The 14,863-nt window shown below is 42.9% G+C and overlaps 1 protein-coding gene across 1 annotated transcript; it reads right to left on the bottom strand.

Moving 5' to 3' along the window:
* Window positions 1–806: 806 nt before the first annotated feature.
* On the bottom strand, window positions 807–13,731 carry synpo2lb (synaptopodin 2-like b). The gene is made up of 5 exons (XM_085360916.1): window positions 13,567–13,731; window positions 9,903–10,054; window positions 9,515–9,808; window positions 8,793–9,181; window positions 807–4,270 (listed from the first exon to the last, which is right to left on the bottom strand). Exons 1-5 carry the CDS (start codon window positions 13,666–13,668, stop codon window positions 1,623–1,625), a joined length of 3,585 nt encoding a protein of 1,194 aa, XP_085217042.1. The 5' UTR covers window positions 13,669–13,731; the 3' UTR covers window positions 807–1,622.
* Between the last annotated feature and the right edge of the window lie 1,132 nt (window positions 13,732–14,863).

Genomic DNA, 14,863 nt, shown 5'->3' on the forward strand with positions numbered 1-14,863 from the left:
TATATAGGTGCGGTTGCAGCTTTTATGCGGTTTAAATCCAAATTTAAAAATTGCATGAAATTATCCACTTACCTGGTAAGTAGAAAAAAATGTGTGTTTCCCTTCCACGCAGCATCTAAACTTACCTTCAGACCTGAAGAGGACTAAAGTTTACAGCTAAAGTTAGCACTGTCTGTCAACTGATCCCAGTCAAGGGTTAAAGGTTAGATCCCTTTCTGGTGCCATGGCTGGGTTTCACAGCTCCAAGGCCATCATGTGACTGTCAGTAAAGCACTTTGAAATGTATGCTATCAAAACTACAAGGACACTATCAAATACAGCAATCAATCATTGGAGCAGAAATAGCAGGTGGGGAAAAGGAATATGTGTTTTTGAATTGATTTGTCTTCATCTTAGTCAGTTGATTAATTAAATATTCTGCATACTTTCAGGATATTGAAGAATAAGGGAGTCAAGACGAATTACTGTTAAGATTTAATAGCAATGAACTGTAAAATCTAGGAAGAGACATAAACTGTTGTGGTGAAACATGTTTGCATGACAAATCTTACTGTGCCCCCCTGTGGTGGAAGTTTAAACTACTACGGAAACCACTTTCTCAAAGCCAATACTGCTGTTTTAATACCTGGCGTCAACGCTGCGTGAAACCTTAGAGAACAGCTGTGCTGCCGGAAGGATCAATAAATGCTCACAGAAGAGGAAAAAATTGGAAAAAGTGATGGGTGGAGGAGATAAGGGGCACCAGTGTGGGAGTGGGTGGTGACGCGAGGGACACAGGGAGAAACCGAATGACAGCTGAGGTGAGTCACGTCTATTTTTATTCAGCCGCATGTCTCTGTGGGAAAGAATCAAAGCTAAACAGACGTGTTATCGCTCTCTTGTTTCATATCAACTGATGAGAAATCAAATCTACTGTAAAAAGCATTTCCCTGGAAAACTACAGCAAACAAAGCACACACACACACATGCACACTGCTGCAGAGTGAAACTACAAAAACACAATCACTGAACACAAATTCTTAGAATATATTTATCAGAGCGAGAGTAACAGGAGCTACTTCCTGTCTGTAAAGCAGGATATCTAATAGGATAGCAACAGGTTTGTTTACAGAGTGTCAAAGCTGCACTTTTTACACACGTCAGACATCTTTTCATCGTGTCACTTCATTCTACGCTTCCTGTGTTTCCTTTTCATCCTTTCCCATCTGACATTTCTGTCACACCAGTTTTATCGTTACACATCCTCTATTCTTCAGTTTTTTATGTTTTAATTTACAGAACTTATTGCAGTTTACTCCAACTTCTTTCTTTCAGCCTTTCTAGCCCGTAGTTGATTTGCAATTCTTAAATCTTCCACACGTTCCAACTCTACTTTTATCGTTCAGAACATAGTTTCTTTTAATTAGTATATAACCAAATACTTGAGATGAATAAATGAAAGTGATTAAATGGTCAAATTTTCTACAAGCATGGCCAATCCAAGCAGATGTTGTGATTTTTATCACCAGCCCTTAACTGCAGCTTTAAAAAACAATATTACAACACTAAAAATGCATGTTTAAAAAAATATTGCTCTGTGTTCCTATAGAGCCCTTATTCATTTTGTCCAGTGCGGCTTCTTTTCAGTGCGTGGTGGAACTGGGACGCCAGATGCAAGGCTGCAGACCCAGGTTGGACGTGCTGAACCTAGGCCTGGGGACCCTGCTGGGTTGAGTGCTGCTGGAGGCCAGCTGAGGGGGGTGAGCAGGTTGTAGTGGACTTAGATTTGGAGTACTCTTAATCTGCCTGTTAGCCTGTGCAGCACTGGAGGACTGGGAAAATGTAGGAGAAGCATGAGCAGAGGAGAAGGTAGGTAGCCTAGGGAGTGGGGTGGTAGGTGCAGGAGGCGGTGGGGGAGACAGCAGGGAGGTGGCCCACTGAGGCTGGCTCGGAGGTGAATAGCACTGGAAGGGTTTGGCACCTTCACTGGGTGGAGGAGACATGATATCAGAGCGTCGGAGGGGTTCCCCAAGTGTCGTAGCTGATCGAGGTGCAATAACTTTGAGGGTGGGCCCTGTGGCTGTCGGTGGAGGTGTGGAGAAGCGTTTGACCTCACAGACTCGTGCTGTTTTCTGAGGACCACCTGTTAGTCCTCTATCCTGCTGATGGGTGGAGGTGTCTTGGAGAGCCCCACTTCCATAGCTGAACAAAGAAGAGTTGAGCTGGTAGGGTTGGTGGCTCATGATGTCCACAGGCTTGAGGCCTGCTTTCTGCCCCTTAGGTCCAGCTGCCCTAGACTTCGTGATCTCGGGTTTCTTCTGTGCCTTAGGAGGACAGGAGGGAGATAGGAGAGGGTTGTAGTTGATGGGAGGTGGAGCACGGATATTGGATGAGTACTTCCATGTGGCAGGGAGGGAAGGTGTGGGTGAGGGGTCCCTTGTCTGAGCAGGAGAGTAAGGGGCAGCAGCAACAGATGGAGATCGCTCTACAATGTACCGATCCATCCTGTTCTGTCTCCGAGCAAACAGCTGGCCTCCTTTCCCTGCCAGCTGTGGCACTTGAGGGGTCTGTGGTTTGGGGGCTACAGGGGGTGCTCTGGATCCACGCTGTGCCTGCATAAAGTTGCAGGCCTCTGCCCCCAGCCTCAGCCAGTCCTCTTCAGGGCCTGATTCATGCCCAGCCTCCCCACTAGGTGTAACTCCAGATTCACCAGTCGGGGTTCTCTCAAAGCGGTCATCCATGTTTTGGACCATCGACAGCAAGTCCGGGTTTGGAGAGACATCTCTGTTCTGGACTGAGTGGAACATTGGCTTCTTGTTGCTACGACGACGGGCATCTTGCAGGATACCAGTGCGAGACGCTGGGACTGAGATGCGTTGCTCACGTGTCACCGGGGAATCATTGACAGGAGCCTGGGCAGGTGATGTAGCATCTGTCAAGTTATTGTAGGTATGGAAAGATGGAGAAGGAGGAGGCTGGGGTGCAGTAGGAGGAGGAGGTGGTGGGGTGTATTGGCCATGGAAAGAGGTCTGATTAAAATTTTGGGGGTGAGGTGGGGAGATGGGAGGAGCTGAAAAGCAGTTGGAGGGGGGTTGATTAGCAGAAGCAGGGGGAGAGAGATATGACGGTGGAGCCAGAGGGGAAAAGGTTTGAGCTGGTGAGGCACATGGCAGAGAACCTGCAGAGGGAGAAAATGGGATGGAAGGGGAAGCATGCACTGTAGGCTGTGGAGAAAATGTGTGTGCAGGAGGCTGCGTGAAAGATGCAGAAGACAGGGAGGAGGGAGGTGAGAGGGCTGGCGGGGGAGCGGTAACAGAGGGTGAAGTGTTGCTGGTGCTATTTCTTGGCGGGATATACAAAGATGTGCTAGACACTGCTCTCCTTCCATCTGATGGAGGGTGAAAAGTTGGGATATTCATTGTGGAGACAGCGGCCACAGGTTTGGATACCATCGTTATGGGCGTGGGCTTGGGCTGGGGAGGCCGAAACATCACAGAGGTCACAGACGCACGAGAAGGGGTGGAGCCAGAGTTGAAAGGCCTCGCCGTGCGGTTCAGAACTGCAGGGTTAGGAGTGAAGCTGGAGTTATTGTGTGAGTCTATGATTGGGTTGGGACTATGATTAGGAGAAGGATCAGGGTTGCCATTTTGACTTTGGAGGGGTGTCTGTGAGGGCATGCTCAGCACAACACTAGCCCGACTGACAACTGCTGACCCCCCATTGGTCAGAACCACAGCTGGTGGAGACATGTGTGAAGGGGGGTGGTTGCTGTTTGGTTTCTTTGTGAGGCTGCTTGATTCTTGATAGGCTGAGCTCTCCAGTCGTGATCCTTCCAAACCTGGCCTTAGATTTGCAGAAGTCACACGTCCTGGGGTCTGATATGCAGAGATGTCCAGTTCTGCACCCTGATTGGTTGTTGGAGAAGTCGGTGTGGTTGATGGGCAGGCAGAGCTCCTTCTGTCCAGCAGGTCCAGATAACCAGTGTCCCACGTAGGGTCAAATGATCCCGAGAATCCCTCTTCCTCAAATTCTGAGCCACTTAGAATGGAACTTCCTCCTTCTTCCTCAGTCTCTCCTCCTGTCTCCCCTTCTGTGTCCCCTCCTCTATCTCCCTCAGCTTTGCCAAAGCAGGTGAGTGTGTACTTTTTGGCTCTCTGTCGGCGTTTCTTGAACATAAGCACCCCTTTCGAGTTGGGGTTGGGAGCATCAGTGAGCAGAGATGCAATGGAGCGGCATTTAGTACGAGCTTCCTTCACCTGTTTTTCCACCAAACTCTCCCCGCGCTGTAACTCTGCAAGACAAGAAGAGTACAGAAATAAATCAACTGAAAGAGAGCGGAAACAGAGGGGAGAAGCAGCAATGAGATTTTTGACGAATACAAAAAAAGACACAGGCGACAAGTACAGGAAACGTAACAATGTGATAGCGTGAGTAGTGGCTGATTAATACAGCATTATCACAGTGAGGAGCTGCGATGAACAGTGACAGACAGGAGTGCGTGTTGTGGATTTGGAACAAAGAATTCCTGCTGCTCTCCAGAGCTGAGTCACATAGTCCAGGAAGGTTAAATCACAGTGTCTCTCCTGCACAAATCCTTGACTGTGCCTGTGTGCGTCATGGATTTTTGTGAGGGACATTTACCTGGTCACGTTTTCATGGCAAAAGCTTGGCCCTGTAATTACAGCATTTTAGGTAGAAGGCTAGTTTTAAGGTTGAAGTTAAAGTAATAGTAAATGATAGTTTTAGGTTAATGCAATCCAAAGCAAAATAGTTGAGGTGATGGAAGTGATGGAAACTGTGTGGAGAAACTGCATGTGCACATTTGTGTATCCCTGCTTAGTGCTATGCTATTTGTTCGTCTTAGTGTCTGGCTCACCTCACGTAAATATGCTACTGACATAACTGTAGACTGATGACTGATGACTGACCCTGGCACACACAACGTTGTGTATTATGTTAAAAGTAATAATGAAAATGCACTACTCCAGCACTTTAAAATATAGTCAGCAACCTATTGTTTAATTTTCTAACATTTAACAATAACTATAACATACTTACCATTTCTTAGCAATACTGCAACAGTAAACAACAGAACAAAAGCCTAAAAATTTTAGGTTTTAAAGAAGAGACGAAACAAAGAACAATCTAAAAGTAAGTAGTGGTTACACATGCAAAGGCTCTTCACTCTTCCTCCTATTTGTTACCCTTAAATGCAATAACTGAAGCGCATCATAAGCCAAAAGCCCACACCCCAAATACTAATAATATGTCATTACAACATGAAAAGAGGAAACACTGTTGTCCTATCCTCATGTTATGTGTCTGCTCTCCTGTTACGCCATATGTCATTTCAGATACTGTGAATTACACTTTAAATCTTGAAAAAAAGAGATGAAATGACACCACAAGGTGCTACTGCACAGTCTGTATCACATTTTATGGCATTCCATCCTAACAAAAGACAATCTGCTGGCACTGCGAGAAGAAAAGTCAGAGGGTCACCAAAGCTATTAGGGTTCAGCATCAGGGGACCATGAAGGAAAGAAATAATAATAATAAATAACCATTAGGTAGCTGTTTGTTTCAGTGCTGGTATCCTTTGCCATTCATAAAGCCATGCCAACAGTATGCAGCATTAAAAATAACTATTAATAATTTGTAACTTTTGTACCGTTTATTATTTGCATCAAGTCCCACAATAAGGAATATACACTGTTCAGATAAAGCACAACTGCATGAGCTGGTTTAAATTGTCTTTACAGCACAGAATGGCACAGAGTTAACATTTTCAGTCGTTTCAGCATAATCAGTCAAGTCTGCTTACATGACTCAGAAATTTGGTAATTCTTCTTGATCTGAAAATAAAAAAACAAACATTTCACTCCAAAGTGATATGTCTTCCAATGCTTCTATAGTAGCTTATGTCTACTTCAAAGGGTGTCATTGATCTTACCTGCGTACACAGTCCGTGGGACTGTCTGTCCACCTACATCTGAACCTGCAGAAGATGTGAGGTCCCTCATCTCATGAGTGTGAATGCACGCTTGTCCTTGACCACCCTCAGACCCTCCCACACACACCCTAACAGTGTCCAAGTCTGCTGTGAGTGGGGAGCCGTTTAGTCTGTGTCTACCAGCCCTTCTCTCAGGGCACAGCCCATGTAAAGACCTTTGTCTCTCTCTAGCACCAAACCAACACATGATGTCAGCCCTCTATTCCTGTCGGTGTGACAGGCATCAAACACCTGTCTGGTCTCTGTCACAGACGCGCACACACAAACACACACACAAGGACGGGAAGACCCCATCACCAGAGGATATTTAGACACCAGTGTCAATGTGTGTGTGTACGTGTATATGAGTTCATAAAGCCAAATATAGGTTACAAAGAAAAGCGTAGTCATAACTCTTTGCTGATGTGCTGACACCTCACACCTGACTAACACTGCACACACAGACGCATAACTCTTTAGAGCTAATAATCCCATACCTAAAACCAATGGCTGTGTGTGTGTGTGTGTGTGTGTGTGTGTGTGTGTGTGTGTGTGTGTGTGTGTGTGTGTGTGTGTGTGTGTGTGTGTGTGTGTGTGTGTGTGTAACATGAGAAAGGGCAGATCTCTGGACGCCACAGTCATGATTTGTCCTATAGCAAAGGCCTCACCATACACCAAAGTCATTCAGGTCTAGGGCCTCTTGAACTGGATGACAGATCTTTCATTTCTGCAATGTTTGCTCATATTAAATCTGAACTCAGTCACTACATAGCTATTAGGTTTAATCAGCTATCATCCTTATTGCCTTGTTGAAATGATCGGTTAGCTAGACCGACTAAAGAACGCTGTAAGGAACAGTTAAGCACGTTCTCATCTTAACATCCCAGCAGAGCAATAGTTGCATTCTCCTATGAATCAATCTAGAGTCCCCAATAAATGTAATCTATACCGATGTGTATTTGGGATGTACTATATATCTGCAGCTGAGTACTGCAGTTTCAGTGCCACTGCCCTCCTAATGCTTCATATGCTGCTTCAGAAAGTTGCTGGAAGGAGACATAAGTCATGAGAACATGGAATTGATTAACTTAAAGTGAGACGTCAAATCCAGCGTATTGTGGAAATATTGGTAAGCAAAGGATAAACATTCAAAATGACTAACAAGCTGCTCAGTAGATTGAGGACACTCTCAAGTAACTTGGAGAGTTTGGATTTTCTAACACAGAGCGCGCTGTGTGACGGCTCTATACAAAAAGAAACTACAAGCAGGATCAAGGATGAAGCAAAGAGCTTCCATGATCAGACTGTTGCTACGAGAGTACCACAAGACCTGAGGTGAGTGCTGCATAGAAATACAGAGCAAAACTCAGGTTAAAGATTGCCTGGCAGAAGCTCACTATCCCAAAAACTGTGCCAGTTAGCTGACAGTAACATCACATTGGCACAGGGGGAAATTTTTATCTTCATCGGATATCCATGACATCATCATGTTGCCTAGGAACTACCAAGCAATGGGATAAAATGTGCCTGTAGCTTTTGTGCACCCACAGCATCCTCGCCTTAATTCCACAACTCATTTATGCTCACAGAAGCTGATGCCTAGCAATAGGATAAAATGACACTTTTTTCTTTTTTCTTTTCTTGTAATTTAACTAATGATTCACAAAGTGTGGACTCCAATTAAACCCCAGAAAGCCATTTAAATTTTTTTAAGTACATAAAATACCTAAATTTTCATTGTAATTTAGCTTGAATTTGCCTTTCATATTTTCATTAAAAGGCAATTGGATCTAAAAACAAGATGTGATTTTTATTTTTTATTTTTTTACCCACTTTGTTTGGGTTTTTTTTAGCTTGGTGGTCATAGAAAACTAAAATGGAGTAGTGTCATTCAGGTAGAAAGCAGTGCTATTAATGGAGCATGAATGAGTCAAAACTCTAAAAAGAAAATATTTCATTGTGGGCTGTGAGAAGATCAGGGTGGAAAGGTTTGGGTGGAACACAGAATTTCAGAATTTAAAATATGTTTTTAAAAGTGCAATTCACGACTGAACCACCAATTATTATCTGATGAACAGAATCACAGAGAATTTACTGGATTTACTGATACAAGTAAAAACACATCTGTGTGACTTTCATATACACACATAATCACACATCTAGTCTGTCAATCAGAGGTTTGAATAGTTATAAATACACCCATCGGGGCAAATGCTCAGCATACAGTGGGGATATGCTGCTGTTTCAGGGGACAGAAGAGGGGACGAGGGGAGGTGGAATACCTCATGAGTATCTGGTTTATCTCACCCCATCACCACCAGCCTGTCAATATACACTTCAGTTCCAAGAAATGTCCACCAGAGGGTGATTTAAGACTACAAGCTAACTGCAGTTGGAGCCTTTTTAGACACACCAGAAAGAATCTTAGGAGTTGTATTTAAAATGCAAAAACACAGTGGTAGCGACTGAAATAGCTGCTTTACCAGGACACTGGTGGATTGTCGTGAAACTTAAAAGAAGTTTAGCAACAGCTACACGATATTACAACGGAGACCAAAAGCTGCTGGTTAGAATTTTAATGAGAAGAAGTGCCATTCACATACACAGCATGCCTTCAGGTATTAGCACTCTGATGTCAATTATGGATAATTTTCAGCATCAATGTGATTCTTTGTTTACGTCATAACAACAAATGCCCAAAATCCCACTTTTTGTACACATAATCAAACCTTAAGTTAACTTCTTTTTTTCAATTCTTTAACTGGAACTGATTAAAAAAGTACTTGAAATGATATAGATTTAAATAAAAATATATACTCACTGGCTTGCCGTGCTTTGTCCATGTAGGTGGTGGAGAGTTCATCATTTACAGGCATCTGCTGTGGTCCCACCATAGGCACCAGATGTTTCCCAGACACTAACATTAGAGCCTCTTTCGCCCTTTCTGGAGACACTAGGGGTGGGCAGGCAAGCCCATTGCAGCCCCCTGCCTCCTGGAAGCCACTGTCTCCTTCTTCTTCTGCTTCCACCAACCCCTGATCGGGAGTCGGGGTGATCGTGTGAGGAGTCAGCGAGTGGGGTGTGTGTGTAGGAGTGGTCCACTCTGTCTGGCGAGGCTGATAGATGAGCTCTCTGCGAGGAACACCAGCAGCACACTGGCCATCCCACATCGCCTGCGAGGTAACGCCTGTATCTGTAGCACTCTCATAGCTTGTAAAAAAAAACCAGGATGGAACAAAGCTAATCAAATTTATTATTGAGATTAGAAAGTGAAAGACTTTCATAGTGGGTTAGCTAACTGTATACATCTTAGACTTTAATCCATATAATCCAATAATATATAATGTGTCGCCCTAAAAATGTTATTAAAATACGACAGGATGCCGAGTTTTCAAGGGTTTTTAGCAATTTGCTGCTGGAGCTCCACTTCTAAACACTAATAAAAAGTTTAAAATATTACTTTTTAGTCAAACTTCTTTTAAATATGTTAAATTTCTGGGAAGAATGATTAAAGGGGTGGAACGTCTGCTCTCCATCTCTTACCCACTCATCTCTGAGGTCTCCTCCTCTTCTTGCCTGTCGTAGCGTGAAGGTGAGCGTGCGTGAGGAGGTGTGCGACGATGTCGGCGGTGTGTGCGCGAGTTTGTGTCTGCGTCACTGTCTGTTTCTCCATAATAAGCCTCACTGTCTGGAGGGGAGGTAATACCCTGGGGTATCTCGACAGAGGAGAGGATGGAGAAGCTGTTGGAGTCTGCAGGAGGTGACAGGACCCTCATGGAGGAGTGGGGGGATGCAGAGCAACCAGAGTAAGATGAGCACTGCAAGCCAGAAGGGGCCCTAAAACCACAGGGATGTCAAGGTGTGAAAATACAGTTGGTACGATATGACAGCAAGACTGTTGTTTACTGTATGTGAGTGTCCCTGCTCTGACCTTTTGACTCTGAGCATTAGTGTGTTGCTCTGTTTATCTATGAGGCTCATGGCCTCAGCATGACTGAGCTCTGCACAGGCTTGATCACCAATGGCCACCAGCTCATCATGTTCCTTCAGTCCAGCTCGGCATGCTTTGCTACGCCTGCGTACCTGTAGAGAAGAAAAAAGGTGAGTGAATCATTTATATTTGTGCCCATGTAAAGGCAGAGCGGGCACGTTGTTTGATCATTTCAGGCTCTGCTTTGCATCATCTTTTACACTTTATTAGTTATTTGACCTTTTAGGTGTAAAACTGCTCTAAAATGATCTATATCATCAACCTGTTGTTACCTATTACATTATATTTGACACAGAGCAGGTCACTGAACTCTGATTCCTTCCACTGGCTAAGCCTTGAATATGCTGCCACTAGCATGGATATTAACAATACTCAACCGAGTATCCCAGAGTAAGATGTAAGTAAGACATCCCACAATGTTGCCCACAAAAAACAGTTTTCTAATAAAGTTTGTCTAAAATAATATTTTTATGCTTTCTTTTCCATTACTTGAGGGAGATCTATAGTGGGCAGTATATCGTCTTAATGTTATTGTTGCACACATTCCTGCCTTTATATTGTCTTCTCTCATGCTTTTAAAATAGAGTTTAATCTGAAGCTGTGTTTCATAGAATTTAGAGCTATAATCCAGATTTCTTTCATAAAAACTTAGAGCTTGAAGTTTGGTTAGAAGTGTAATCTACCTCCTCCATCTCAACATTTTCTGCACTGGAGGACACTGAATTTGGCTGAAAAGAGGCACGTTATTTTTTTTCCTTTTGGGTTTTACATGGCTGTCGTCTAAGTTTAAGTGTAACTATTTCGTTTTTTTGAGGGGACTACTATGCATAATGTATTTTATACAAGAACTTTAAAGTGAAACGATCTTGTACGTCTTCTTCTGTTTAATTGTGTTTTTTAAATAGGATTTTTTATCAGTACATACTGAACAGCATTTACACGGATAGTGATATCTCTGATAGGCTAATATCAGCCATTAATACCAAACTATATGTCAGTCTGGTTCTAACAAAACATGGTGACGTGTATGAGGTCCCTGCACAGTCGTGCCTTAGTATGATACTATATTGTTTTTTCCTAATAAAAATCTTTGATTGCTCCTGCACAGGCACAGAAACGCTGTCAAGTATTTGTTAGCTTATTTTTTTATGTCTGACTATATAAAAGTGACCAAAAACATTCTGCAACATGCAGCTCTCCTTTAGCGGCAGTCATTATCGTCCCTGCATCGGAATTAACTTGTGAAGTCATGCAGCTGTTGCTGAAGGTCACTAAGAGATGAGGTCATAGGATCCTTCAGGAAATATGTCTGCTGGGGGGTAGACGCTACTGCGGGAGTGATAGATTGTATAGATGGAAAGGCGACTATTCTTGCCTGATAGATTATAATTACCTCTAAGAGAAAAGGATAAAGCTATCCAATCTGCAGCCTCACATAAACACACTGATACACATACTTTATCGCTGCTGAAGGTAAAAATGTTAATTGTGTTCAAGTGCCTCCTTTGCCTTTATCAGTATCTCCTGACCCAATAATCCAACTCTGTCGTCATACAAGCAAAGCAAGGACAAGCTATTTATCTCCAGCCAATGTACACACACATGTACACACACAGCTCAAGTGAGCATCATGAAAGAGGGGGTTTGAACAGCTGCTTCACCAGTCTGGACCATGGGGCATGCCTGTCATTCACCATATGTCACCCACATACCCGAAATAAAACCTTGCAGAAAAATCTCCCACATTCTTACACAAATGGGGGAAAGACAGATGCTACTATTATGGATAAAACACACACACAAATACAGACATGCAAAAGTAGAATTAATTAAAAAGGAAAGAAAATGTGTGTGTTTGTGTGTGTGCCTGTATTTTTTTATGTGACCAAGAGGTCGTCCTTTTTCCATGCTCAGCTTCCAGCTCCTCTTAGATGAGCTATTCTGATCCTCTGGTCCTCTCCATTCCCAACCTGGCTTATCTGAGGTATGCCCAACCACACATAAACACACACCAACAGACTAAAGCACACACTCATCACTGATCAACCTCCCATCAAACTCCCTTTTCCACTTGAAAGTCTTCAATGAAAAGAAGCACGTTTCTGAATCAGACATTTTGGCTGCTCGTGGGTGAATGATGGACTTTCAGTGTGAGCGAGTCCACATTCCTGCTTTCCAGAATAGCTTTTCCCATTAGAGAGCACATTCTGGACTGTCATCAAAAATAAACAGAGATGCAAAAAGCCTTTAGAGAAACCCAGCCAGAAAAAAAATCTCTTAGGCTTAAAGATGGATTAATGTGTCACACAAATATGTGACAGTGAGAAATATGAAGCAAGTTCATTACCTGTTGTAGGTGTGTTCACAATAGCCGGACGTGTACTCATATACATGGATGACATACGAACCTGTTTCAAAGAAATCCAGGGATGGAACTCGAGTCAAACCCCAAACATGTGTTCACGCTGCTCACTGACCCACTAATTCACTCAAAACAGGTGAGGCACAAAGTGAACTGGGCCACAGCCAAACGAGTGTCAGGAACAGTGGCCAGAATTCCCTTCCCCTCTGTCAAGTATTGTAATGCAATTATTACATTTTTTAACTAGTTTTGTTTCTTTGTGTTGTTTTAACTCAAGCAAAGCAGTTTGTAAAATGACTAGAAGCAAAAGGAAAATGCATTCATATATTTCAATAAAGTTTTTTTTTTTTACAATCATTCATACAGACAGGTAATCCTCCTTCCCCAAAAGCCAGTTTGGAGCCAGGAAAAATCCTGAACTGTCAAAACTGTGTGAACTTGAAGGGACATTACTTTTGCTCAGAAGTTTATATACGATTACACTCTGATTTAAATCATTTTTAAATGAATTTGCCCATCAAGGAAGTCACTCTTGCCTTTCTAGTCAAGAACAAGTAAATGTAAAATAGCAAGTATATTAGTTTAGTTTAGGATAGGTGAATTTACTCACTTCAGTTTATCTCTTTATTTATTTAAATATTTTGTTAGATGCCACTTACTGTACTATAAATAACATTACTGCAGTTTTTTTTATTATTATGTCACAGTAATGCTATTTGTTAGAGGCAAAGTTTCATATTTTCAAAAAAATACAAACATTGACTCACAATCACAATCAATTCATGTAAGTTATATTGGAAAAACTTCACTAAATTGATGAAGGCTGAAATGTAAGATGATAGTTTTGTAAGTACATGGAATAGTTTTAGTTTGTTTTGTTTAGATTCTGTGTTAATTCCAGTTAACTGAAATGTATTTTTGCTCCTAGTTTTAGTTCAGTTTTATTTAATTAGAATAACATAAGGACAGCACAGTGAAACAGTTTCAAGCCAGATGTAATTTAGCTATTCAAAATCCTAAAAACACCTACAAGAACCAGAAAGTAAAATCTCTAGTGACTCTAGTGCAGCTGATTCATTTATTCGTATTTCAGGTCAGATTACAAACCACAAGACTCGCTGAGGGCTGAGCCTACAGTTAACAGCTGCAATCTCCATCAAATCGTCTACTCACATTACTACCTTGGCAGCAAACTTGACTGCAACATACTGCATGCATACACATATATCAGATCTACTGTACCTTGGCCACCTGTAGAGGTTTTTGCTGCTCAGCTCCTCCCTGGAGTCTGAAACCCCACGGGGCTCCTCCTGAGAGAGACACCACAATCTCCTCAGCTACCATTCCTGCTCTCAGCTCACAGCCTGCTGTGTGCCTGTGTGGTGGTGTATATGCTGCTCTCCCCTTCTTCAGTTCCTCACACTCTGTGAGTATCAATAGGTATCTCACTGCTTTCCGTCACTCCACCCATGAGGAGACAGAGGGTGGCTGGCTTTCATCTGCTCACGCTGGAATGCTGTGTCAGAGGGTGGGAGCTCAGCAGGGTGAGAAGGGGCAAAAGTGTGTAGCGTGCTTGTGTGTATGTGTGTGTGCATTCGTCCTCACTTGGATTCAACACTTGCCATGTCACTCTCCAGCACCCTGTCCTGCAAGGGGCACTTACTGATATATCCTCCAGAAATAACCATCAGCACCACTCCCTCTTCAACCCCCCCAGCTCAGCAAGCCTGACCAGCACCCGCGGTACATGGATCAGTCTTCTTAATGGATGACTATCCAAGCTGACAGTTTCAGAGTGGGTGCTAAAGGGACTTCTGGCTCTGAGGAAGTAGAGGTTTGGTGCTGTAGCTGACTTTGTGAAAACTGTTACAGTTATTTCAATAAATGAGGAGCTTGGCTGATGTATTAAAGCTTCATCACATCAGACGTCGCTAAAGGAAGGCAAACGATTAAAGAATTTGTACTTGACTACCTGATCCAAATTGCAAACCCATTTGAGATGATTCAAAAGAGAAATTGTCCTGCATTTTGCAAGCTCAAAATGCGGACAGATTTGGCAGTTCTACAGTGTATTGGCTTCTTCTGGCTTACATTTAGAGGCGCTGGAAGTCGGCCGCATGTGCTCACACATATTCAGATGGCTACCTCATATCACATTGTGATTATTTGATGAATAGCCAACACTCCTAACCGAGCAAGATAAAACCAGCATCCCTGAAAAGGGTAGCATGGGCTATCAGGAGAACTTTTTGGTGTATGTTCTGTATGTTCTGTATGGTCTGTTGTTAGCCAGAATGCTCAAAATGCTACAGAGGACAGGCATTTAAAAACTGATGGATTGGGGGTTTGTCGTCTTACATTTTTTGAGGTTTTTACTGAGATGTTTATCTATCTATTTATTTATTTTATTTTATTTACTGGCTGTACCACAGCGATGATGATTTACACCAAATGGCATTCCTGATGTATCCAAGCTTCAGACTGGAAGGAGTAGAGTGGCTCTTGGCAAGAGGGAAATGGAAGGTTTACAAGATGGTGA

The sequence above is a fragment of the Diplotaxodon limnothrissa genome, linkage group LG8 (assembly GCF_057381915.1).
Source record: "Diplotaxodon limnothrissa isolate DT_005_m linkage group LG8, D_limnothrissa_male_GT1.1, whole genome shotgun sequence".
Lineage (NCBI taxonomy): Eukaryota > Metazoa > Chordata > Actinopteri > Cichliformes > Cichlidae > Diplotaxodon > Diplotaxodon limnothrissa.

Excerpts from the sequence above, each read along its gene's own strand:
- synpo2lb (XM_085360916.1), bottom strand. The coding sequence starts at position 13,668 with ATGGTAGCTGAGGAGATTGTGGTGTCTCTCTCAGGAGGAGCCCCGTGG. Across the intron at positions 10,055-13,566 it reads AACCTCTACAGGTGGCCAAG|GTACGCAGGCGTAGCAAAGC; the intron begins GTACAGTAGATC and ends TCTTCTCTACAG. Across the intron at positions 9,182-9,514 it reads GAGACCTCAGAGATGAGTGG|CTATGAGAGTGCTACAGATA; the intron begins GTAAGAGATGGA and ends TTTTTTTACAAG.